This window comes from Bufo bufo, chromosome 11 (assembly GCF_905171765.1).
Source record: "Bufo bufo chromosome 11, aBufBuf1.1, whole genome shotgun sequence".
In the NCBI taxonomy this organism is placed as follows: domain Eukaryota; kingdom Metazoa; phylum Chordata; class Amphibia; order Anura; family Bufonidae; genus Bufo; species Bufo bufo.
In genome coordinates, this window is record NC_053399.1 from 43102823 (window position 1) to 43129774 (window position 26952).

The 26952-nt window shown below is 45.9% G+C and overlaps 1 protein-coding gene across 3 annotated transcripts in view; it reads left to right on the top strand.

The window, feature by feature from the left end:
* Window positions 1-26952, top strand: part of LOC120981848 (N-acetylated-alpha-linked acidic dipeptidase 2-like) — a 156009-nt gene that overhangs the window by 83800 nt on the left and 45257 nt on the right. For all 3 annotated transcript variants that reach the window (XM_040411611.1, XM_040411612.1, XM_040411613.1), the window contains 2 exons: window positions 18847-18929; window positions 22586-22649. In XM_040411611.1, the coding sequence (XP_040267545.1) occupies window positions 18847-18929; window positions 22586-22649 (147 nt within the window). The remainder of the gene's footprint in view (window positions 1-18846; window positions 18930-22585; window positions 22650-26952) is intronic.

The following is a 26952-nucleotide window of genomic DNA, read 5'->3' on the forward strand; positions in this document are numbered from 1 at the left end:
GGATGACAGTTCATACCCATCATCTAAATCAAAGATGACATACCCATCATCTAAATCAAAGCCTGCATTGGACACCCAGTTTAGTGCCAGTTTACAATTGCTAGCCAGAAGTGCAAGAGTGAGACATCAGAAAGATAGCTATCACGGATGTTGTAGGGGGGAACATCAAAGGACAACAAGAAGGAAGGGAAAAGACACTAGGCCTCACCGCTAGGGAAGGAAAAGGGTCACCACCTATAAAACCCTGGGCCTAACTCCTATCTGTATGGGCACCTCTCGATGGTAGAGATGCCTATACACAGGAACCTAGAAAACCCTGGTGGCCCTCAGTTGCCCTAATAGTAATGACCGGGCAGAGACAACCCGCTCCTTTCCTGGTGAAGGAACCAGCGTCTCGCTGAGGCCTAGTAAACAACAAAGGTGGGGGGAATACAAAACACAACAAGGGGAACACTTAAACTTCTGAGGCTGATGGATGATGGACGAACAGGACGTCACCATGAACCACACTCCAGATCTTCCAAAAACCAAATGAAGCTATCCAGAGCAAGGAGTGGTGGGTAAAGTCAGACTAAATAGGGGAGGTGAAGGTCACATGATCCACACCTGAACAGGAGGTGTGGACATACCAGCAACACACAGACAAAGTGAAACCAAAAGAGGCTGTCAGATAACTAATGTGCAGATATTCTTTCAGACCTTCTCAAACCTGTCTCCGGCGTGACAACAGTACATCAGAGGTGGAAATAGGAAATTGTACTGTACAAACTACCACTAGGTGTACTACAAGTTATCTTTTGCACCGAGTAAAGAAACTTTTATTCTTTTCTTTTTGGCCTGAATCTTTAAATCACATTTCCACTGCACCAATCCCCCAGGAGCAACGGGCTGGGGAAGTACACCATGACATAACATCTCATCGTGGCCACTGCTATTTCCATCCTTTGCACCAGCTGATTAGGGATTCGCTGCACTCCCTTTACTTTGGGTTTTGCAGCAGAGTATGTGTAGAGGCAGGGTCACATTAATACTGGGTAACATGTCCCCTTGCTGCCACTGGTAAATTTCATACAGATGCTGGATATTGCCCTGTGATATGTAATTCCAAGCCCATTCAACTTGGACATGTTGTTCAGCCAAGGTGGTTTTTGGTTGTTGTGCATGTCACCCTGTCCCAGTCGTTCTCAATGAACGAGAGTCTAGTGATCGAGCTGGCCAAGGGAGCTGCTGGATACACCAAGAGCATGTTGCGTAACGCCAGCAGTGTGTGAACGGGCATTATCTTGTAGGAACATCACTTCTTTAGAGTCAAAAAAGGCAGTAGGACTGGTTTCACAATGTTCTGGACATACTAAAGGCTGGTCACTAGGTGTGGCCATGGTAGGTAATGGCATCTGTTGTTGGTCTTGTGTGTCTCCACACAATGCAGGTGGACTGGAGAGCACCTACTACCATCATGCAGATTCTGCTGCAGCCATTATTAGCAACAAGACAGAACCTACTTTTATCACTGAACACTATTGTTTGCCATTCATGCCTCCAATGGGCTCTCTCACAGCACCAGTACAGGTGCTCTAGGTGATGAATAGAGGTCAGTGATAAATGAGCTAGTGGTGTGCATGAACACATTCCTGCTTCAAGTAGATGGTTTTTATAGTCCGGGCGGTCACTGCAGAGGCTACTGAAGAACCAATGTTTAAAGCCATGGCTGTCCATTGAGATTAAGGAGCTGTTCTTATACAGTGATCTTGGTGTGCATCGGTCTGGCTTATCTGTAAAGAATAAATCAAGGCAACTGGACTTACTGTAGATTTCTTGAAAACGTTTCACTTGTTCTTCCAACGAGCTTCTCAATTCTGAGTGACTGTACAAGAATTCTCTGGGAATAAATATGTAACTGAATCAACATCTGGTAATTATACCCAGCATGGGGTCAGAGGTCATTATACCCAGCATAGGGTCAAAGGTGTTGATTCCATTATCCTAATTGGAGTCAGTAGGTGAAAATGACTTCCCAGAAAAAGGTGTCAAGACAGCATTGTATGTGGCAGACAATAGATGTCTAACCCCCCGCCTCTATTCAAGCTTGGCTTCTCCATTTTTACGTAGATGGCCTCCTTCACACCTCGTTTGTACCAATCGGCCTCCATATCCAAAACACATACTTGACTGTCTTCAAAGGTGTGTCCTGTTTCTTTTAGATGTAAGTACACGGCTAAATCTTGACCAGAGGTTTTGTCTCTTCTATGCTGAACCATACGCTGACGTAGTTGTTGTTTTGTTTCGCCGATATACAGTTCTGAGCATTCCTCATTGCACTGGACTGCGTACACAATGTTGTCTATCTTGTGTTTAGGCGTTGGGTCTTTTCGGTGAACCAGTTGTTGCCTCAGTGTGTTGCTGGGTTTAAAGCAGACAGGGATGTGATGTTTATTAAAAATCCTTTTGAGTTTCTCAGACACCCCAGCTACATATGGGATAACCATATTCTTGCGTCTGTCATGCTTCTCAGCCCCCTTACTGGTAGTCTTGGTGCTCTTTCTTCTCCTTCCTTCTGTTTTGACGAAGGCCCAATCTGGATACCCACAAGTTTTAAGTGCCCTCCTGAGGTGTTTGAATTCGTTCGCCTTGGCCTCTGTGCTGGTGGGGATTTTCTCTGCCCAATGGTGTAGAGTCTGGATGACTCCCAGTTTGTGGTCTAGAGGATGGTGGGAATCAAATAGCAGGTACTGGTCTGTGTGTGTTGGTTTTCGATAGACCTCTATTCCCAGCTTCCTTCCCTCTTCCACTGTTATAAGACAGTCTAGAAACGCCAGTTTGTTGTTCTGCATATCTTCCCGCGCAAAATTGATGTTATGATCCACTGAGTTGATGTGGTCGGTGAAAGCCTGTAACTCTTGTTTATGAATTTTAACCCAAGTGTCATCCACATATCTGAACCAATGACTCGGTGTAATTCCCATGAAAGTGGTCAGGGCTTTCCTTTCCTCTTCCTCCATATACAGGTTCGCTACAATAGGCAAGACTGGCGATCCCATAGCACAGCCATGTTTTTGCTTGTAGAACTTGTCCTTATACTCAAAGTAGGTGGTACTCAGACAAAGGTCCAGTAAGGCACACACTTGGTCTGGGCTAAGTTCTGTTCTGCAGCCTAAGGTGTTGTCTATTAGCAAGTTTCCTGACTGTTTCAATTGCCTCTGTAGTGGGTATGCAGGTGAAGAGGGATGTAACATCATAGGAGACCATTGTTTCTTCTGTGCCCAATACCAAGTTCTGGATTTTGGTGGTAAAATCCTGAGAGTTCTGTATGTGATGTTGTGTGTTTCCAACCAAGGGCACTAGGATTCTGGCTAAGTATTTTGCCACATTGTAGGTCACAGAGTTGATGCTGCTGACAATTGGCCTGAGAGGGGTCCCATCCTTATGTATCTTAGGAAGTCCATAAATACACAGAGGGGCTTCCCCAGGGAGGTCATTATCACCTAGTGACTCCAATTAGGATAATGGAATCAACACCTTTGACCCCATGCTTGGTATAATGACCTCTAACCCCATGCTGGGTATAATTACCAGATGTTGATTCAGTTACATATTTATTCCCAGATAATTTTTGTACAGTCACTCAGAATTGAGAAAGCTCATTGGAAGAACGAGTAAAACGTTTTCAAGAAATCTACAGTAAGTCCAGTTGCCTTGATTTATTCTTTACAGATATACCATGATCTGGATAAATGAGTACCTTCACAGACATCGGTCTGGCTTGACCATACAGAATCTTCTCAACATGATCACTGCATGGAACACCCTTCAACACTGCCAGATTGTAAAATAGGCTTTTTATCTCAACTCCTTCTAGGTGTTTTTTCCCCCCATTTTACCGTAGTGGAGTTTGCCAATCACAAAAGATAAGCACTTAGTGTTGAAGTAGATTGTATTTAGAGAAGGAACACTCTCTGAAAAGTCACTTACACAGACTACTTGCTTTATTATATTAGACAATAAAGGGTCCAAAAACAGAGCCCAGAAACTATAGGCCGGTAAGTTTAACATCTGTTGTGGGTAAACTGTTTGAAGGTTTTCTAAGAGATGCTATCTTTAGGTACCTCAATGAAAATAAGCAAATAACACCATATCAGCATGGCTTCATGAGGGATCAGTCATGCCAAACTAATTGAATCAGTTTCTATGAGGAGGTAAGTTCTTGACTTGACCGCGGTGAATCAATGGATGTCGTATATCTGGACTTCTCCAAAGCATTTGACACTGTACCACATAAAAGGTTAGTATATAAAATAAGAATGTTCGGACTGGGAGAAAATGTCTTTATGTGGGTAAGTAACTGGCTCAGTAATAGAAAACAGCCGGTGGTTATTAATGGTACACACTCAGATTGGGTCACTGTCACTAGCGGAGTACCTCAGGGGTCAGTATTGGGCCCTATTCTCTTCAATATATTTATTAATGATCTTGTAGAAGGCTTGCATAGTAAAATATCAATTTTTGCAGATGACACTAAACTGTGTAAAGTAATTAACACTGAATAGGACAGTATACTACTACAGGGGGATCTGGATAGATTGGAGGTTTGGGCAGATATGTGACAGATGAGGTTTAACACTGACAAATGTAAGGTTATGCATATGGGAAGGAATAATGCAAGTCACCAGTACATACTAAATGATAAAACACTGGGTAACACTGACATGGAAAAGGACCTAGGAATTTTGGTGAACAGCAAACTAAGCTGTAAAAAACAGTGTCAGGCAGCTGCTGCCAAGGCCAATAAGATAATGGTTTGCATCAAAAGATGCATAGATGCCCGTGATGAGAACATAGTTCTACCACTTTACAAATCGCTAGTCAGACCACACATGGAGTACTGTGTACAGGCCTGGGCTCCTGTGAACAAGGTAGACATAGCAGAGCTGGAGAGGGTCCAGAGGAGGGCAACTAAAGTAATAACTGGAATGGGGCAACTTACAGTACCCTGAAAGATTATCAACATTAGGTTATTCACTTTAGAAAAAAAGACCACTGTGGGGAGATCTAATAACTATGTATAAATATATCAGGGGTCAGTACAGAGATCTCTCCCATCATCTATTTATCCCCAGGACTGTGACTGTGACGAGGGGACATCCTCTGCGTCTGGAGGAAAGAAGGTTTGTACACAAACATAGAAGAGGATTCTTTACTGTAAGAGCAGTGAGACTATGGAACTCTGCCTGAGGAGGTGGTGATGGTGAGTACAATAAAGGAATTCAAGAGGGGCCTGGATGTATTTCTGGAGCTTAATAATATTACAGGCTATAGCTACTAGAGAGGGGTCGTTGATCCAGGCAGTTATTCTGATTGCCTGAATGGAGTTGGGAAGGAAGAAATTCCCGTCAAGTGAGGAAAATTGGCTTCTACCTCACAGTTTTTTTTTGCCTTCCTCTGGATCAACTTGCAGGATAACAGGCTGAACTGGATGGACAGATGTCTTTTTTCATCCTTATAAACTATGTTACTATAGTAAAAAACTAAATAAAAAATTCTGCGATTATGGGCTAAATCACAACTAAATCATAACACCCTATATTGTGTTCCAGGTAATAATCCCTGTATAGTGTCCCCAGAAATAATAGAATTGCCCCTACAGTGCCTCCCCAATAGCAACGCCCCCCAAGCTGCCCCATATAGTAATTTCCCCCACACTGCGCCCATAGTAATACCACCATAGTAATTTCCCCCACACAGTAATTTCCCCCACACTGTCCCCATATAGTAATTTCCCCCACACTGCCCCCCCCCCCACATTGCCCCATATAGTAATTTGCCCTCACATAGTAATCCCTCTCATAATAATTTGCCCCCACATTGTATCCCACCATTATATTTTTCCCCTACATAGTAATTTGCCCCTATACTGCAATTTCCCCACGATGTACTGCCCCCCCCCCATGTCCCCCAAAGTAAATAAATAAATAAATAAATAAATGGTAAATAGTCACCTATGTCCAGGCGCATTATGGCAAGCGCGCGTGCTTCACTGTGCTGCGTCCCAGCAGAGGATCGCGCGATGACGTCATAACGCACGCCTGCGCCGGGATTTCACTACCACATAGGCCTCAGGCCAACACCCTATATTCCTTCCCATGTGCATAACCCCCCTAATAGGGGCACTAAGAGGAGATATTTTTTTTGCTGCCACACAACAGGGCATTTTTTTGTATCATTATTTTTGGGGGACATTATGTTTATTAGTGTCAGGGACACTACGTTCTGTTCAGTTACTTTTTGTCCCTATTGACAATGAGTGGGGACAAGACTGAAGACTTTTTTCCCAGTATTGAGACCCTATGACTGTTCCCAATATCAGAAAATACTAACGCTAGTGTGAAAGTAGCCTTAGTCTGCCAATGAAAAGCTTCTTATGTAACAAATAATAAAATGTAATCAAATAATGCTTTAAACAGAAACATAAAATAACCAGTACAAAACAGTATGTGATGTCTGCCAATAATTGTGCTAGTCTATGCTCTCTTCAGTTTAAGGCCCCTTTCAGACAAGCGAGTGTCACGCTCCGGACTTGCAGTGCAGCACCCGTCCTGAACTTCCACACTGCCGGGGGCACATAGCATTATATTGATTTATGATGCTATGTACCCTTAGCATTATGTCAGTGTTATCCAATACATTCCAGAACTCTAAGGGTGCTGGAAGTTCAGGACAGGTGCTGCACTGCACAGGTCCGGACGTCACGCTCGTCTATAAAGGGTCTAAAGGCAAAGTTAACTTTTAGCACTTAGAGTAATTTAGAAAAGAAAATAAGGATGACGCTATATTTACATTGATGTGTTCTTAAAGGGGTTGTACAAGAATTTATTTTTATTTTTTTGCAAACCCCCCCCCTTCCCCCTTATTTGACCCGTAAGACTGGTTTCACATTATGTCAGTGTTATAAAATAAATTCCAGAAATCGCATCATAAATCAATATAATGCTATGCAATCCTATCAGTGCTAGGGAGGTCAGAACAGGGGCTTCCACAGACACACGCTGCGAGTTCAATGCGTTGAACTCGCTCAAGTGAAACCAGCCTAAAGGGAAACTTACTTACCTGCTACCTGGCGCTCCTTCTCCTCCCGGCCAGCAATGCTTTACTGTGCTCCCTCTCTGAAAACATCCGGTCTGACGTCGCCTGCAGCCAATTGCCTGGCTGCGGCAGTGACTAAATCTCCTTGTGTCATGTGACCATTTGCGATGACGTCAGCGATTGGCTGCAGGTGAGCCAGGAGAAGGAGCCAGTGCTGGGAAGCAGGTACAAAAGCTTCTTTTTACAGGTCGAGCAAAGTGAGGGGATTTGCCAACCCCCCATTCTTGCACAACCCCTTTAAAGGTGCCCATACACCTTCAACAGTTTTCATTCACCAAACAGCTATCTCGTCCAACTCCTCCATACAAGTACACAGTCAGTTCGCCCAGCATGGGTTTTTTTTTAAAATCAAATCGTTTTTATTGAACCAATAAATACATAGTATAACATAAAACAATACGTTGTATTTTTCTTTGCTTTATCCACCATGTGGAATCAGTGTACAACAGTAATCATAGAAATACCAACACACAGTTTTATCAAGTATCTATACATTGCGTGTACACATGCTAAAACAAATATTTGAGACAGAGAATTACCAATATCTTAACCTCCCCAACATCCCTCCCCCCCCCCCATCCTGCCCTAACCCCCCCCCTCCCTGACAACTGGTCTTGACCGTCACGAGCCTATATAACCACATGAGTATGAGATAACCATTCACACCACATTTTATCAAACTTCTGAGGACACCCTCTCTTCACATACACCCCTTTTTCAAGTATCAGCATGTCATGCACCCTCCGTTTGAACTCACTCAGTGTGGGCGGACTTCCCTGGATCCACCTCATAGCAATCAGTTTCCTGGCCACATACAGCAACCTCCCCACAGCTACCTTGACCGAATCAGTCCCTCCAATCTCAGACACATATCCCAGAATACACACCTTAGGATCTTTTTGAATTTTCAATGTCATTTTGCTATTAATCATATTTCTAACATCCTCCCAATAATTACCAACTACTGGACAAGACCACAGCATATGTAACAAGTCCGCCCCATCTTCCATACACTTTGGACACTTGTCATCACTTCTCACTCCTATCTTTTTTAGGAACACCGGTGTTTTGTACACTCTATGTATAATAAATAATTGGGACAATTTGCCCTGTTCGCTCAGGGACACCTTGGGGACCCCTTCCAATATATCTTCCCACTTATCTTTAGACATATCCCCCACGTCAGCCTCCTATTTTTTCATTCTTGAAAGCGGAAACCCCTCTAAGAATTTTTCCAGTAAAAGAGCGTACACCTGTGATATCAACCCTCTTTTTCCCCCACCTGTCGGAAAAACAAGCTTATGAACCACCTCCATTTGAGCTATCACACATCCTTTCCGCAGTGTGACCTCAAGGGCATGCCTTATTTGAAGATATTTATAGAACCACTCCCTTGGAATATTAAATTCCTGCTGCAGGATTTGAAATGACTTACATATCTTGTCCTTAATTAATTGGCCAATTCTCGTCACTCCATAAGTTTCCCAGTTCCTAAGTCCTGGTATGGCAAATAATTCGGGCAACAGGTGATTCTTTCCAATAGGGGAAAGTTCACTAATTCCACCCACACCTCTTAGCTGCTTCACCTTTGCCCAAACTCTTTTCATAAGTTCAATAAGAGGGAGTTTTTCCCTCCTAGCATGCATTCCTGAGCCTTCCAGAATGCCCATGAGGTCATGACTGCCCAGCCAATGCTGCAATATCTGCCCAGTCATATCCGATGCTTGTAGATCAATCCATCCCTTAAAATGCTGACATTGGGAAGCCAGAAAATAAATCCATGCGTTAGGGACAGCCAGGCCCCCTTCCGACTTAGAATACTGTAATGTCTCCAGTTTGATCCTAGCCTGCCCATACTTCCAAGTAAGATCCCTAAATATAGAGTGAATTTTCTTGAATCTATCCAGGGGATCCATACGGGAGCATTATTCAGTACATATAGCAACTGGGGCATCATAACCATTTTTAAAAGATTAACTCTACCTACCACCGAAAGAAAGAGTCTACACCATGACCTCACCTTCAGCCTAAAAGCCGCCAGCAATGGGGACAGATTAAGTTCTTCAAAATCCGATAGTCTCGGTGTTATATGCAGTCCCAGATATTTAAATTTATCCACCCAAGGCACCAGACTATCTGCTTGTCTGCCTGACAGGCCCTGCCCATCAATTGGCATCAAAGAGGATTTTTGCCAGTTTATCCGAAGTCCAGAGAAGCTACCAAATCTATCAATCAAAGCCATGGCTGCATCCAGGGACGCACCAGTATCGCCCATAAAAAGTAGAGTGTCATCAGAGTACATAGCCACTTTATTGTGCAGCCCACCGTATCTAAACCCCTCTAAATTTGTTGATAAGCGGATATGCGCCGCAAGCGGCTCTATTGCAAGAGCAAACAATAAGGGCGACAATGGGCATCCCTGCCTGGAGCCCCTGGCCAGGGGAAAACAATCTGACAACCCTCCATTCGCTCTAATTCTCGCCTTAGGACTAGAATACAGGACCTGTACCCACTGAATGAACCGCTCTCCAAAGCCCATAGTTCTTAGGACCCCCCACAAGTACCTCCATTCCACACTGTCAAACGCCTTAGCGGCGTCAAGCGCAAGTAAGGCCCTGTCTCCACTGTTATCCGCCGGAATATTTAAACTAGTGTACAGCCTACGAAGATTAATAGCCGTCGATTTCCCTGGCATAAACCCCGTTTGATCCGGATGTACTATGGTTCCTGAAGGCAACATATAGCCGGCTGAAACCGCCCCAAGTATTGAAAAATGCACTGTCTTTTCCGTGCATCCGCCATCCCTCTCACATTCCAACTTAAAACTCTAATCACCTGTGACATGGTAAAACATCAAACCATACTTGAATCTCACAACCCACTCAGACAACATTTGCTCATAGTTCAAGACCTTAACCCTTCCCCCCAACCTTCTCCCTGCCCCCCCACCCCCCTCCCTCCCTCTCATAATCAGGTTACTGTAACTGGGGATCACTGTCCCCTCTGTATCCACTTCACACATTAAAACAGGGCAATCCGAGAGCAACCTGCCCCCCATCCTACAATAAACATAACAGTTTATAACACGTTTCCTCAGGTAGAGAATCCTCCCCACATCTGAGAAATACATTTTACTTTCTCTACCGCCTGCTCCCTCCTCAGGATCTACCATGTGGTAGCATTACATAGTACACTCCTTAACTGGTGCAACATTTAAAACAACCCTAGAGTGCAAATGCATATATAAAGTGAACAAATGAAACCATATATCTGCCTCCTTCAAGTGTCCAGGGCTCCACTTCTCAATTGTCGCTCGTGGACGTCCAACCACTGCGCCGCCTCCTCCGGATCTTCAAAAAATCTGGTGGATCCCAATGCCACCACACGCAGTTTAGCAGGAAACAGCATAGCGTACTGGACTTGTAGAGCTCTCAGCCTTTTCTTTATATCCATAAATCTACTTCTCCTCCGCTGCACTTCGTTGGAATAATCCGGAAATATGGACACTTTAACCCCATTCAGGACCATCTCCTCATTGTCCCTTGATTGCCGCAGGATAGTGTCCCGGTCTTTAAAATGCAGGATCTTCGCCAGTATAGGACGGGGAGGTCTGCCAGGCGGAAGCATGGGGACTCTGTGCGCCCGCTCCACCGCATATAGGGAAGATATTTTCCACAAACTCTGTGGCATTATCCCCCTCCGTCTTTTCTGGCATACCCACAATCCGCCGGTTATTCCTTCTGGACCTGTTCTCCAGATCATCTGTTTTGGCATACAAAGCAGCTATATCTTTAGCAGTTGTTTTTGCCGCCATTTGCAAAGGCTGAATAACGTCCTCTATGGTGGACACCCTCTTCTCCAATTCAGAGGTGCGCTCAGAAATTTTGTGTAAGTCATGCCTAATTAAAGACACATCCGACCTCAGGCTGCCAACTTGCACTGTAAGCACCTTCAGTGTGCTGTTACAGCTGGCCACAGCGGCCATGATATCTTTTAAAGTAGGCTCTGCATTGGCCACAGCTTTAGGGCCTACCGTGTCTTTTGCCGGCCGTGCAGGGGTTAATGGCGGCCAATTCACCGCATCCAGGGCCTCCCCATCGATGGATCCATCCTCCTGTTCAGAGGAGGTATGAGCATCCGTCTCCTGTCCCTCGGCCCAATCTCCCACATCGCTATCTGTGCGAGCAAACCTGCTCAGCTTTGCGGCCGCACTCTGGCTCAGCTTGGGCTGTAAGGCCGGCCACTCTTCTTCCTCGGCGCCATGCCGGCTCACCTCTGGCCTGTCGGATCGCGGCCCTTTACCGGACTTCCTCGGCATATCGGATCTCAGAAATTTACCACCGCACCCTTCTGTCACCTCTCAACCACCAGGTAAGGAAGGATCAGCGATTCAGGGGGTTGCTACCACTCGAAAATCAGGATATCTGCAGGAGCTATGTGCGGTGCGACCTACTCCATGCGCTCTCAGGCCACGCCCCCGCCCAGCATGGGTTTTAAATGAGGAAAGAGGAGAAAGTCATTGTCACATAGCTCTGGTAATGGCTTTTCTCAAGAGAGAACAAAAGAGAACAAAAGGCTTGTGTGAAATTCAATGTACCTGATCCCTCTCTCCCCTGACATCATCTGGTAAGGATAGTCAAGAGTTCCACATAAATGTTAGACTGTCGGCCAGTCCCACCAAAAACAATGGGTTTGGTTTAGCTTATATATTTGAACACCTCCCGAGCAACTTCCCCACAAATAGTCAAGGCCGCCCATGTTCCCTTAGTGCCCCCACACAGTAGAGTTGGTCCCTTAGTGCCCCCCTAAGTGAAGCTCCTGTAATATTAATAAAATAAAAAATATATATGAAGTCCCTGCACAGGCTGGGGAATGGGGCCCGGGCCCTAACAGATGATGTACACAGCAGATAGACTAAGACCCAAATTTGGTGGCCGACTTCCGTTGCATTGTCTGTCATCCATTAGGGCCTGGGCATACCGTAATCATTACTATGGCTGCTACGGTGGTAGTTCCAGCCCTGGATAGAGAAGTCCATAGAGACATCACTGCAGATTAACATCTGCATTCCAGAGACTACATTATATACTGCGTTTCTGACAATGACATGTAAAGACAGCAGATAACAACTTTGGACTGCATTTAAAAGTAAGATTTCAGCTCCTCCATTGATCTACAGAACTGAGCGGAGATACCTGACACTAATGAATCCTGGCATCGTTCGCATCCTGTTATTCCAGCTCTCTGCATTATTGGGATTGTAATTCAGCAGCTTTACAATAACACCAGGTGGTGGTTGTGCTCTTCTTGGAATCTACATGCGCTCTCCAAACCTCTGATGTCTGCTCATATCTACACAACATGTACATTGAAAACAGCGTGGGACAACATGTGGAGGAATATTAGATTATTTCTGAGAAAAACAAACCTAGATATTAAAAGGGTTTTCCGAGACTTTTACACGGATGACTGATCCTCTGGATAGGTCATCAGTAACTGATGGGTGGGTGTTCGAAAACCCAGGATCCCCGCCGTTCAGCTGTTTGAGAAGGCACCACTCGCAGTAGTGCCGCAGCCTTCTCTGAGCTTACCAAGCACAGCGCCGTACATTATACAGTGGCTGTGCTTGGTATTGCGCTCAGCCCCATCAATTGGGCTAAGCTGCGCCTAGGCCATGTGACCAATCAACGTGTCGTCACTCGGCCTGGGGAAAGCAGCAATAAGGCTGCTGCCTTCTCAAACAACTGATCTATGGGGGTCCTATCCTGAGGATAGGTCATCAGTATTAACATCTCAGAAAACCCCTTTAATGGGAGTCCGTCAGCAGTAAATTTACTGTTTTACCAGGCACAATGAATTGCAGGGCTAGTTCAGCTGAATGTAATGATACCTATTACTTAGTCATCAGTTACTTCAAGAAAAAGTACTTTTAATACATATGCAAATTAGCAGTTAAGTGCACAGTGGGAGGGGCCAAGCCACTCTGTGCATCCTTGCTCCTCCTGCTTCCTCTGCCAGCCCTTTCCCCTTTGTGACTGAAAGGCCAGAAGAAATGACAATGAAGGGGCCTGGTCCTGTCAATCAAGAAGCAGAGCGGCTGGCAGAGGAAGAAGGAGGAGCAAGGGTGCACAGAGTGGATTGGGATAAGTCTGGCTGTAGATGGGGAAGAAAGCACACTGAAGGCAGTTTTGCATAGGAAAGACAGCAGCATCATGGACACACAGATCTAGCATGTACTACTGGGAGGGACACACACATGAGGAAGGTCTGAAACTAGGAGCAGGTTCCAACTGCATATTAGAGGTTCTAAAATGAATGAAAGAATAAAGATTTAAGACTGAAACGTAATTCAACTTTTTTACTCAACATAACCACCAACATACACTCACCTAAAGAATTATTAGGAACACCTGTTCTATTTCTCATTAATGCAATTATCTAGTCAACCAATCACATGTCAGTTGCTTCAATACATTTAGGGGGGTGGTCCTGGTCAAGACAATCTCCTGAACTCCAAACTGAATGTCAGAATGGGAAAGAAAGGTGATTTAAGCAATTTTGAGCGTGGCATGGTTGTTGGTGCCAGACGGGCCGGTCTGAGTATTTCACAATCTGCTCAGTTACTGGGATTTTCACGCACAACCATTTCTAGGGTTTACAAAGAATGGTGTGAAAAGGGAAAAACATCCAGTATGCAGCAGTCCCGTGGGGAAAAATGCCTTGTGGATGCTAGAGGTCAGAGGAGAATGGGCCGACTGATTCAAGCTGATAGAAGAGCAACGTTGACTGAAATAACCACTCGTTACAACCGAGGTATGCAGCAAAGCATTTGTGAAGCCACAACACACACAACCTTGAGGCGGATGGGCTACAACAGCAGAAGACCCCACCGGGTACCACTCATCTCCACTACAAATAGTAAAAAGAGGCTACAATTTGCACGAGCTCACCAAAATTGGACTGTTGAAGACTGGAAAAATGTTGCCTGGTCTGAGGAGTCTCGATTTCTGTTGAGACATTCAAATGGTAGAGTCCGAATTTGGCGTAAATAGAATGAGAACATGTATCCATCCTTTGATGGCTACTTCCAGCAGGATAATGCACCATGTCACAAAGCTCGAATCATTTCAAATTGGTTTCTTGAACATGACAATGAGTTCACTGTACTAAAATGGCCCCCACAGTCAGCAGATCTCAACCCAATAGAGCATCTTTGGGATGTGGTGGAACGGGAGCTTTGTGCCCTAGATGTGCATCCCTCAAATTTCCATCAACTGCAAGATGCTATCCTATCAATAAGGGCCAACATTTCTAAAGAATGCTATCAGCACCTTGTTGAATCAATGCCACGTAGAATTAAGGCAGTTCTGAAGGCAAAAGGGGGTCCAACACGTATTAGTATGGTGTTCCTAATAATTCTTTAGGCGAGTGTATGTTAAAAAAAAATCAGTTTTCCCATGCCAAAGGTGTCCATAGCTTTTGAAGAGGCATCTCCTGAGGACTGTCAAAGTGCCCAGGATGAGCCCTGCCCCTATGTCAAAGGTGAAGGAGAATCTACACGGCAGGGTAAGAAATTACAGCAGTGCCCTGTGTAGTTTCTCCCGCTTCTCTGTGTAACAGTAACTACATGCAGAGCAAGAGCGGCAGTGAGCTTCACCCTGCCAGTTTAGTAATGCTTTGACCAGAAGAGTAACTTTGTGTCATCTCAGACAATGGGGGCATATTGCAAGGATATGCCCCCATTGTCTGATAGGAGCCAGAAAAGTCCTGGAGGGCACACTGGGCATGCGCGGTTGCCCTCCATTAATTTACATGGGGCGACCGAAAATAGCCGAGCGCTGGCTCAGCTATTTCCGTCTGCCCCATAGAAATTAATGGGAGCGGTGTCCGAGTAAGCTTGGTGTTCTCCTATTAATTTCTATGGGGATTCCAAAAATAGCCAAACACGCCGCTCGGCTATTTTCGGCGGGCCAATAGAAAGGCTTGATGGTGGCCGAAACGGCACCGCCAGCCACTACTTTGCCGGCCTCCAGTTAGGCTTCGTTTTAGAGATATATTCTAGCAATATGCCCCCATTGTCTGAGATGGGAATAATCTCTTTAAAAGATTCGTGCTCCAACGCATAATCTTTAAGGGGACCTGTCAACTACCATGTGCCATTTGTACATTCCCTATTGCTATGCTCTGGCATCTGTAACACCCTAGAGTGGTGATACCACTCCTGCACCTTGCTACTGTCTTTAATGGGCTAACACAGTGTCATCTTATGTATTTTTGTCCAGGTCCTCCACAATGTACATTCCTAATCTTGTTATGCAATTGTTCATATGTAATGTGCCTGGTTCACCCGCAGGTGGCAGCAAACACGGCAGAGCTATAGTTAGATAGAATGGAACTCATCATTCTATTCTCCCCCCTTTGGTCAGAAGTGGGCCAGTCCTGCTTGCTACCAAAAGGAGGTGGGGCAGTTCTGGTTTGGGCTGGTTGAGACTCCATTTTGGAGCTGCCAGGATTCTAACCTATTCCTTGGCTGAAGAAAAGTCCAACTAAAAAGTGAAGTGCAGCAAAAAGAAGAAGCCAAGTTACCAAGTCACCTTGTCAGTACAGCAGAGTGAGAGAAGGATAGAGCAGAGTTGAGTTTGCCTGCCAGTTTAATGCTAAACCCTGCTGGAACCAAGACAAAGCCTGAAACTGTTTGGAGAAACGTTTATTCAAGTAAAGCTGCCATTGAACTTCATCTGAAGGTCTGGACTCAAGTTATTTCTTCAAATCCCTCAATTATTCCCCCTATTGATTTAAAAAACACCAGCCAAGACAAATATGGAGTAGATCAGTGATGCCCATCCGTGCAGTGCCGCCGGCATCAGGCAGCGAACTATGTGTGAGCGCTCATCTCGGCCTGCCATTGAATCATTAACTGAATGGTCAGGCGGGATGAGCGCAGCCAGCAGTGACAGACAGAGGAGGGGAGGTCACGTGGGCAGGGCCGCAGCAGGGGGATCAGCCTATGAAGTAGGGTGTGTGCTCTGAGTCAGGAAGTGTGCGCACACCTATCTCACTTCACTTCTGTGCTTGCCGCCGGCCACAGCTCGCCCTCCTCCAGGTAGGAAAAATCTTTCCATCTTTGCAGCCACTCGCTCGATCCAGCTCCTCTCTAGTCCTTCTGAAAACTGCTGTGTGCCTTGTAGTGTACACTGCAGCCGAGCTGAGCCTGCTGCTGCTTCAGTAAAAAAAAAAAAAGACCCACTGTGCTGTGTGTGTCAGGGCATATTACTGTAAAGGGGGCATATAAGGAATTATTACTATTAAGGGGGCACAATGGGCATTTGGGCATTATTAGTATGGAGGGGGCATAATGGGCATTATTACTGTGAAGGGGGCACAGAGGACATTACTACTGTGAAGGGGGCACAGAGCACATTACTACTGTGAAGGGGGCACAGAGGGCATTACTACTACAAAATGCCCAGATGTGCCCCCTTCACAGTGGTAATACCCAGATGTGCCCCCTTTCACAGTGGTAATGCCCAGATGTGCCTCATTTCACAGTGGTAATGCCCAGATGTGCCCCCTTTCACAGTGGTAATGCCCAGATGTGCCCCCTTTCACAGTGGTAATGCCAAGATGTGCCCCCTTCACAGTGTTAATTCCCAGATGTGCCCCCTTCACAGTGGTAATGCCCAGATGTGCCCCCTTTCACAGTGGTAATGCCTAGATGTGCTCCTTTTCACAGTGGTAATGCCCAGATGTGCTCCCTTTCACAGTGGTAATGCCTAGATGTGCCCCCTTTCACAGTGGTAATGCCCAGATGTGCTCCTTTTCACAGTGGTAATGCCCAGATGTGCTCCTTTTCACAGTGGTAATGCCCAGATGTGCCCCTCTCACAGTGGTAATGCCCAGATGTGACCCCTCTCACAGTGGTAATGCCCAGATGTGACCTCTTTCACAGTGGTAATGCCCAGATGTGACCCCTTTAAAGTGGTAATGCCCAGATGTGACCCCTTTACAGTGGTAATGCCCAGATGTGACCCTTTTACAGTGGTAATGCCCAGATGTGCCCCCTTTACAGTGGTAATGCCCAGATGTGCACCCTTCACAGATAAAATGCCCAGATATTTGCCCCTTTACAATAGTAATGCTCATATGTGCCCCCTCACAGTGTTTGCATTTCTTTCTGGCAAAGCTACCTGGTTCTGGCCCGTGAAATTTATATCATGTCTAGTGCGGCCCTCAGACGAAAAATGGTTGGACACCACTAGAGTAGATAAATTGGTTCTTCTTTATTGAATGTTGTGCATCAGGTAAAACAACGTGTTTTGGGGATACTCAGGTCCCCTTCATCAGGTTAAAAGACTTAATATTAATATTAACAGTCACATATGGCTGCCTTGCCACTGATTGAAGAAAACTGATTTAGGGTAAAATGTACTCATTATGCTGAAATTTAGCAAAAATCAATAACGTAACATTTTACATGTCTGTGAAAGTCTATGTACATGTCTATGTAAAATTCTAGTAGGCCAAACTGGCTATTCATTTTAGGGATTTCATTCATGTTGACTGGTTGGATTGTAGTTTAAAGGGAACCTGTCACCATGAAAATGCAAATTAATATGCAGGCAGAATGTTATAGAAGAGGAGGAGCTGAGCAGATCGATATATAGCTTTCTGCTTAAAGATCCAGTTTAACATGTATTTCATTCATTTACATTTCTGCTCATTCTGGGATTTGAAGTCCAGGAGGCGGTCCTATCAGTGATTGACAGCCTTCCCTCTATGACTGTGTGTACAGAGATAGCTGTCAATCACTGATAGGACCGCCTCCTGTATTTCAAAGCCCAGAATGAGCAGGAGTTTAAATGTATAAAATACAGGTTTTACTGAATCTTTTCCAGTAAATCTATATATCAATCTGCTCAGCTCCGCGTGCTCTATAACATGCTGCCTGTAGCTTAGATACCATGTTCAACGTGACAGGTTCCCTTTAAAAAGTGTGTGATATAGCTGCCCCCAGACTACATTGCTGAGCATGCTGGATCATCCATTTCCTTCTTTATTAATACTGTACTCTCTCTATAGAGGTTTTATAATGGATTCTTACAATCACTAGAGCCAGTGGCATATCTTTATTTCTGGAAACCTACTGCATACTAGTTCATTTATTAACTTATATCTCAGTGGGACTTTCCAGCTTTAGGATCCATTCACACGTCCGCAATTTCGTTCTGCATTTTGCGGAACGGAATTGCGGACCCATTCATTTCTATGGGGCAGCACAATTTCCGGGACCGCAATTCCGTCCCCGAAAAAAATAGAACAGGTCCTATTCTATTAGTGCCGGCGATGTGCGGTCCGCAAAATGCAGAACGCACATTGCCGTGTCTGTGTTTTGCGGATCCGCAAAACATGTTACGGACGTGTGAATGGACCGTTAGCCTCTGCTAGCACAGTCACTTTTGCCTTTAATTATAATATATATATTAGAATATTGAGTACAAATCCACAATATATTATTCATAAGACATCTCCAAACCAAATGAGCTCATTAAGCAGTTCCTCAAAAATATCATATTTGTTTCTTCCTTAACGTTTATTTAAATTCACTCATAATGATTTGTATATATTCACCATATACCATAGCCATTTTTGTAGATGATGTAAATTTATTATCTTCATGTTACATGAAATATCTGCATTGTTTTGACACAGGTTGGCGCCCAAGAAGATCCATTCTGTTCTGCAGCTGGGGAGCAGAGGAATATGGACTTATTGGTTCTACAGAAAGTGTAGAAGTAAGTTTCCTAGACCTAATCTTCATTTACTAGTAAACATAGTCTTGATCTCAACCTAAACCTTCTTATCGCCATCTAGACCCAGGATTTTCAACCTGTAGTGCATGTTCCACAAGGGGTACACACCATGGGGGAATTTATCATGAGTGTAATATTTTAAGTCAGTTTTCTTGTGTCTGCATTGACATACTTTGTGGCAAATTTATCGAACGACACACGTTTTGTTAAATTTGTCTCATCTTTTAAACACTTTTGTCTAGGAATCTCCAAAACAAAAAAACTTCAGTTTTCTACACTAACCCCTCCCCATTGGAGTAGCTTTTATGACAGACTTTTTCAAAAAGTCCCAGTGATAAATCCAGTAAGTGGTAACCAGTTGGCGGTGTGTACCTGCACAGTCAGAAAACGGCAGCACTGATTGGATAGAGTCAGTCTGTGCCCCCCCCCCCCCCAACTGGTTACCTCCCCTCTGTACCCTTACGGAAGGCTAAGAGCAATTAATTCATAACTTCTAGTAGAAATACTTTACATCAACTATTCCACCTACACTTTTAAAAACTGCAGTGAGTGGTGTAAAAATGCAAAAAGTCCTAAAATGTCTCAGAAATGCCTTATTTTGCGGCTTGTTGAAGACTGGAATGGCTTGATAAATTCCCCCACTCCATGTCACTAGCAGATTTTCACTGTCCTGATAATGTGACTTTAACAGGTATATTGAATTGAAACAGGTACAGATGATTTTTAAGGAAGTTCATGGTTCAAGAAAAGAATTAGAAGGCCCAGAATTAAAAAAAATCTGAAAATGATGGCTTTGCGTACCTCTAAATACTTTTTGCTTATAGTGTTGAGATCCAATATAAGGCAGGATTCATCAATTGGAGCAATTTTGGCAATGCAATTTTGATTAATTTTATTTTCATAATTAGATTTATAAGGTTTGTCACGAGGAAAATTCCTGTCCATATGTTCTGTTGGAACAGATGGATGTTCTGCTTCTGTGGGCCAAAGCAAAGAACTGCTAATAAACTGCCCTCTATATAATAAGACATTTCCCTGCAATGGCTGCTGTAGGGTAAATGTACACATGTGGACAAAATTGTTGGTACCCTTCTGTTAAAGAGAGAAAAGCCCACAATGGTCACTAAAACAACTTGAAACTAACAAAAGTAATAAATAAATATTACTAAAAATCAGCTAATGAGAATCAGACATTGCTTTTGAATTGTGGTTCAACAGAATAAAAATAAAAAAACGAATGGACTAGCCTAGACAAAACTGACGGTACCCCTAGAAGATATTAAAAATAATTTGACCATAGGGGCATATTAAACTAAGATTTTTCTGTAATTAGCATCACAGGTGTCTTTAAACTTTTAATCAGTCTGCCTAAGGGATGAAAAGTAGTCACTGTTCTGTTTGGTATGAAGGTGGGTACCACACTGAACATGGACCAAAGAAAGCTAATGAGAGAGAGTTGTCTCAGGAGATTAGAAAGAAAATTATCAACAAACATGTTAAAGGTAAAGGATAGAAGACCATCTCCAAACAGCTTGATGTTCCTGTTAATACAATTGCACATTATTCAAAAGTTCAAGGTCTACGGGACCTTAGCTAACCTCCCTGGGTGTGGCCGCAAGAGAAAAATCAATGACAAATTGAAGAGACAGATAATACAAATAGTCAAAGAGCCCAGAAGAACTTTCAAGGACATTAGAGTTGATCTCCAAGGTCAAGGTACCTTAGTGTCAGACCACACCATCCATCACTGTCTTAGTCAAAGTGGACTTAATGAAAGACGACCAAGGAGGAAACCACTAGTGAAAGCTAATCATAAAAAAACTAGACTGGAATTTGACAAAATGCATATTGACAGGCCACACAGCTTTGGTGAGAATGTCCTTTGGACCGATGAGACAAAACTGAAGTTTTTTTGCAAATAAAATAAGTTCTATGTTCACAGATGCAAAAATGAAGCATACATAGAAAAGAACCTTGTACCTACTGTGAAACATGGAGAAGGCTTGGTTATATTTTGGGGCTGCTTTGCTGCATAAGGCACAGGGTGTCTTGAATCTGTGCAGGATACACTGAAGTCTAAAGACTCAAGGCATTCTGTAGTGAAATGTGATGCCCAGTGTCAGAACGCCTGGTCTGTCACAGGTTCTCCAACAGGATAATGACCCAAAACACTGAGCTAAAACATTTAAGAATGGCTAAGAGCAAAGCGCTGGACCATTCTGAAGTGTTCTTCTATGAGCCCTGATGTAAATCATATTACCGTATTTTTCGCCCTATAAGACGCACTTAGGTTTTTGAGGAGGAAAATAAGAAAAAAAAAATTTTTAACCAAAAGGTGTGCTTTTGGTGGGTTTTGAACCAATGGTGGTCTGTGCATGACACTATTATGGGGGATCTGTGGATGACGCACTGTTATGGAGGGGATCTGTGGATGGCACTGTTATTGGGGGGTGATCTGTGGATGGCACTGTTATGGAGGGGGATCTGTGGATGGCACTGTTATGGGGGTGGATCTGTGGATGGCACTGTTATGGGGATGGATCTGTGGATGGCACTGTTATGGGGGATGGATCTGTGGATGGCACTGCTATATATATATGTGTCACCCACAGATCCTCCACCCCATAACAGTGCCATCCACATATCCCCCACCCCATAATAGTGGCATCCACAGATGCCCTAATATACCATAGCTAATCCTGTGGGAGGGAGGAGGGGCCGGTGTCATGCAAATGCAGCGGGGCCGGTGCGGTCACTGTACTCCGGCCCCACCGCTCACTCACTTCCTTAATGCCTAAACATTTTATAATATAGCTTTAATTGACGTTCCGATCCCCAGCCCCATCTGTACTACCGTACTTACTAAATGTTCTGTAGCAGGCAGAGCAGGGCACGTGATGTCAGTGAGTTCCGGCCGCCCGCCCGCCCTGCTCTGCCTGCTACAGAACATTTAGTAAGTACGGTAGTACAGGTGGGGCTGGGGATCAGATCGGAACGTCAATTAAAGCTATTATTATAAAATGTTTAGGCATTAAGGAAGTGAGTGAGCGGTGGGGCCGGAGTACAGTGACCCCACCGGCCCCGCTGCATTTGCATGACACCGGCCCCTCCTCCCTCCCCCTCCAGCTGATACATCGCAGTCTGCGATGTAAAAAGGCAGCATTCGCCCATAAGACGCAGGGGCATTTCCCCCCCACTTTATTCTGTTGAACCACAATTCAAAACCAATGTCTGATTTTCAGTAAATTTTGTATCTATTACCTTTGTCAGTTTCAAGTTATTTCAATGACCATTGTGGGTTTTTCTTTCTTTAACAGAAGAACTTTATTTTTTTCTCCAGTAAATGTATAGACATTAGACTGACACTAGTCAACCGACCGAAGGTTGGTCATATAAAGAGGAGTATTACTAACATTAGTGACAATCTGTACACAGATGGAGAAAACAATGGAGTAGAAATTGTCTGTTTTTGGTTACAACCGGCCATTAGCCAGACGATCTTTAAATACTGGATGAAAAATCCAGTACGGTGGATTAGTTTTGTCAACCAATTGTCAGAAGTTTGTTGCCTGTTTCTTGGACGCATTTTTCTTATGTCATTAGCGTAATGACATGTCAAAAATTAAATGTTCTGACAGGAACTGGGAAAAATGTTAGGACATCGGGCCGTCGCTTACCTCAATGTGGACCTCGCCCTTGCAGGTAAAGTAAAAGCAGCAGTGAGTGTCATCAGAAAATGTCCTATTTTGTTTCTCATTTTTAACCATTTGTTTTAACCATTTTTCTACTATCTGAAATTGTTCAGTTTTAACTTTGGCTGCTCAGCCTCATAATAGCCTGACACTTCCTGTTCTGTAGAGATCAATTCTCAGAAGTAATCTCACTATCATCACATGTAGGATTGCAATGAAAGGTAACATCTATAAATAGGTAGCACAGGATCCCCTATTCACAGTAAGAGTTGGTCATAGCTCACTTAATCGCCCTCTCTGAACAGGTCACAGAGCATACTTAGAAAACGCTCCTGGTACTGTATCCAACCAAATCCATGATGCACTTCTTCTGTCTCCTCCCACCTGGCTGTTTACATACACACTGCCCTATAACTGCTCCTAACAACACCCAGCTAGTTTATAGCTCCTCCCAGCCAGTTACTTACATAGACACTCCCCTATCACCGCCACTAACAAGGCCCTGCTAGTTTATAGCTCCTCCCACCCAGTTACCTACATAGACACTCCCCTATCACTGCCACTAACAAGGCCTGGCTAGTTTATAGCTCCTCCCACCGAGTTACTTACATAGACACTCCCCTATCACTGCCTCTTTGACACACCCATGGACATAACATCACACAGACATAGGAAAGAGCTGCATGGACATGATCATGTGTCCACAGCCCAAAATGGAAGATAGGAGCAATAAAGATAAAAGAAACACATTACAAACTTAGAGCTACCTTCACAGTGGCGTAGGGATTGCCATAGCAATGGCTATGGGGCCCTATGCCACTGGGGGGCCCGGGCTGCCAGCTGAGGATTACAAAAATTCATTGGTGGCAGCAGCAGGGGCAGTTCTGATCGGAGTCCCAGCAGTGTAATGCTGGGGCTCCGATTGGTTACCATGGCAGCCAGGATGCTACTTAAGTCCTGGCTGCCATGGCCAGTTACTCTGCAGAATACTTACATGCGCTGTGGCCGCCGGGCGCTCCTTCTTCTTGTAACTCGTCACAGGTCTGTGCAGTGCATTGCTATAAGCATAAGCAATGCGCCGCACAGACCTGTGAGTTACAAGAAGAAGGAGCACCCGGCGGCCACAGCGCATGTAAGTATTCTGCAGAGTAACTGGCCATGGCAGCCAGGACTTCAGTAGCATCCTGGCTGCCATAGTAACCGATCGGAGCCCCAGCATTACACTGCTGGGACTCCGATCGGGAATTGCCGCTGCCCACCAATGATTTTTAATACTAGGAAAGGCGGGGGGAGGGCACACTGCCCACAAATGATTGCCGGGGAGGGTGGGGCGCATGTCCCACCAATGATTACCGGGGAGGGGGGGGCACTGCCCACCAATGATTTTTAATACTGGGAAGGGCGGGGGGAGGGCACACTGCCCACCAATGATTACCAGGGAGGGGGGGAGGGCACACTGCCCACCAATGATTTTTAATACTGGGAAGGGCGGGGGGAGGGCGCACTGCCCACCAATGATTTAAATACCGGGGAGGGCACACTAGGGGCTGATGGAGAGGGTACTGGGGGCTGATGGAAAGGCACTGGGGGCTGGTGAGAGGCACTGGGGGCTGATGGAGAGACACTGGGGGCTGGTGAGAGGCACTGGGGGCTGATGGAGAGGCACTGGGGGCTGATGGAGAGGCACTGGGGGCTGGTGGAGAGGCACTGGGGGCTGGTGGAGAGGCACTGGGGGCTGATGGAGAGGCACTGGGGGCTGGTGAGAGGCACTGGGGGCCGATGGAGAGGCACTGGGGGCTGGTGAGAGGCACTGGGGGCTGATGGAGAGGCACTGAGGGCTGGTGAGAGGGACTAGGGGCCTAATGGTGAGAGGCACTGGGGGCTGATGGAGAGGCACTGGGGGCTGATGGAGAGCACTGGGGGCTGATGGAGAGGCACTGGGGGCTGATGGAGAGGCACTGGGGGCTGATGGAGAGGCACTGGGGGCTGGTGGAGAGGCACTGGGGGATGATGGAGAGGCACTGAGGGCTGGTGAGAGGGACTAGGGGCCTAATGGTGAGAGGCACTGGGGGCTGATGGAGAGGCACTGGGGGCTGATGGAGAGCACTGGGGGCTGATGGAGAGGCACTGGGGGCTGGTGGAGAGGCACTGGGGGCTGGTGAGAGGCACTGGGGGCTGATGGAGAGGCACTGAGGGCTGGTGAGAGGGACTAGGGGCCTAATGGTGAGAGGCACTAGAGGCTGATGGAGAGGCACTGGGGGCTGATGGAGAGCACTGGGGGCTGGTGGAGAGGCACTGGGGGCTGGTGAGAGGCACTGGTGGATGATGGAGAGGCACTAGGGGCCTAATGGTGAGAGGCACTGGGGGCTGATGGAGAGGCACTGGGGGCTGATGGAGAGGCACTGAGGGCTGGTGAGAGGGACTAGGGGCCTAATGGTGAGAGGCACTGGGGGCTAATGGAGAGGCACTGAGGGATGGTGAGAGGGACTAGGGGATGATGGAGAGGCACTAGGGGCCTAATGGTGAGAGGCACTGGGGGCTGATGGAGAGGCACTGAGGGCTGGTGAGAGGCACTAGGGGCCTAATGGTGAGAGGCACTGGGGGCTGATGGAGAGGCACTGGGGGCTGATGGAGAGGCACTGGGGGCTGGTGAGAGGCACTGGGGGCTGGTGAGAGGCACTGGGGGATGATGGAGAGGCACTAGGGGCCTAATGGTGAGAGGCACTGGGGGCTGATGGAGAGGCACTGGGGGCTGATGGAGAGGCACTGAGGGCTGGTGAGAGGGACTAGGGGCCTAATGGTGAGAGGCACTGGGGGCTGATGGAGAGGCACTGAGGGATGGTGAGAGGGACTAGGGGCCTAATGGTGAGAGGCACTGGGGGCTGGTGAGAGGCACTGGGGGCTGCTATGAGGCTACTGGGGGCTGCTATGAGGCATCTGAGGTCTGATTGGGGGTCATTCATATTGGGGTCTGAGCTGAGGTGTTATAGGTGGTCTTATTGGGGTCTTATTACCATTGGGGATCTTATTGGGGCTGTTAGCTGAGGTCTGATTAACATTGGGGGTCTGATTGGTGGTCTGACCTGAGGTGTAATGAAAAATATTTTTTTTCCGGAGCAGCTTGGAGAAAAAAGGCCTCACAGTCTCCCAAACTCCTTCTGCCTGGCCAAGCGAGCCAGCACCCCTAAGGCCAAGCCTGTCAGCACCCCTGAGGCCAAGCGAGCCAGCACCCCTGAGGCCAAGCGAGCCAGAACCCCTGAGGCCAAGCCTGTCAGCACCCCTGAGGCCAAGCCTGTCAGCACCCCTGAGGCCAAGCCTGTCAGCACCCCTGAGGCCAAGCCTGCCAGCACCCCTGAGGCCAAGCCTGCCAGCACCCCTGAGGCCAAGCCTGCCAGCACCCCTGAGGCCAAGCCTGCCAGCACCCCTGAGGCCAAGCCTGCCAGCACCCCTGAGGCCAAGCCTGCCAGCACCCCTGATGCCAAGCAAGCCAGCACCCCTGAGGCCAAGCAAGCCAGCACCCCTGAGGCCAAGCAAGCCAGCACCCCTGAGGCCAAGCAAGCCAGCACCCCTGAGGCTAATCCTGCCAGCACCCCTGAGTCTTCAGAACTGTCTGTAAATTATACATAAGGGGAGCTTATAATATGAAAGAGACGAATTATGTCAGAGCGGCTCTTCACCTACACATGTATCAGCACTAGATACATACCCCTTACTCTCCCTAATACCCAAACTACACAAGATACATATCCCTACCTTCTGTCTAATACACATACACACCCCACGATATGTTCTTTCACCTTCTTGTGTTACAGACCCCTGTACAATTTAACAATCTTCTTTAACACACAGACATTTAGATTCATACATTTCCTACACTGGCACAAATGCGTTGGTGAGGTCCGAGAGGTATGTGGGGGTGGGAGATCCGGGGGGGCCCCAACATTTTTTTTTGCTATGGGGCCCAGTACCTTTATAAATGATTGTTTTAAAGGATGTTGATGAAAACCAGAAAAAAACCTTTAAAGTGAATACCAGACACAAGACACCAAAGGTGGAGCTATTTTTGCTTTTGATCTTTAAATACCGGATCCGTTATTCTGGATGAGACGGATCCGGTAAAAACAAGCTTTCTGGATCTGGCAGGCAGTTCCGTTGCCGGAATAAAAAAACGCTAGTGTGAAAGTACCTCAAGTCTAATAATAGGTGACACTTCTTGGTATGTACAACTCACTTTACTGGTTATCTGCTCATCCTCACAGGCTAGATTACAATGATTATCTATATATACAGAGGATATAAAAAGTCTACACACC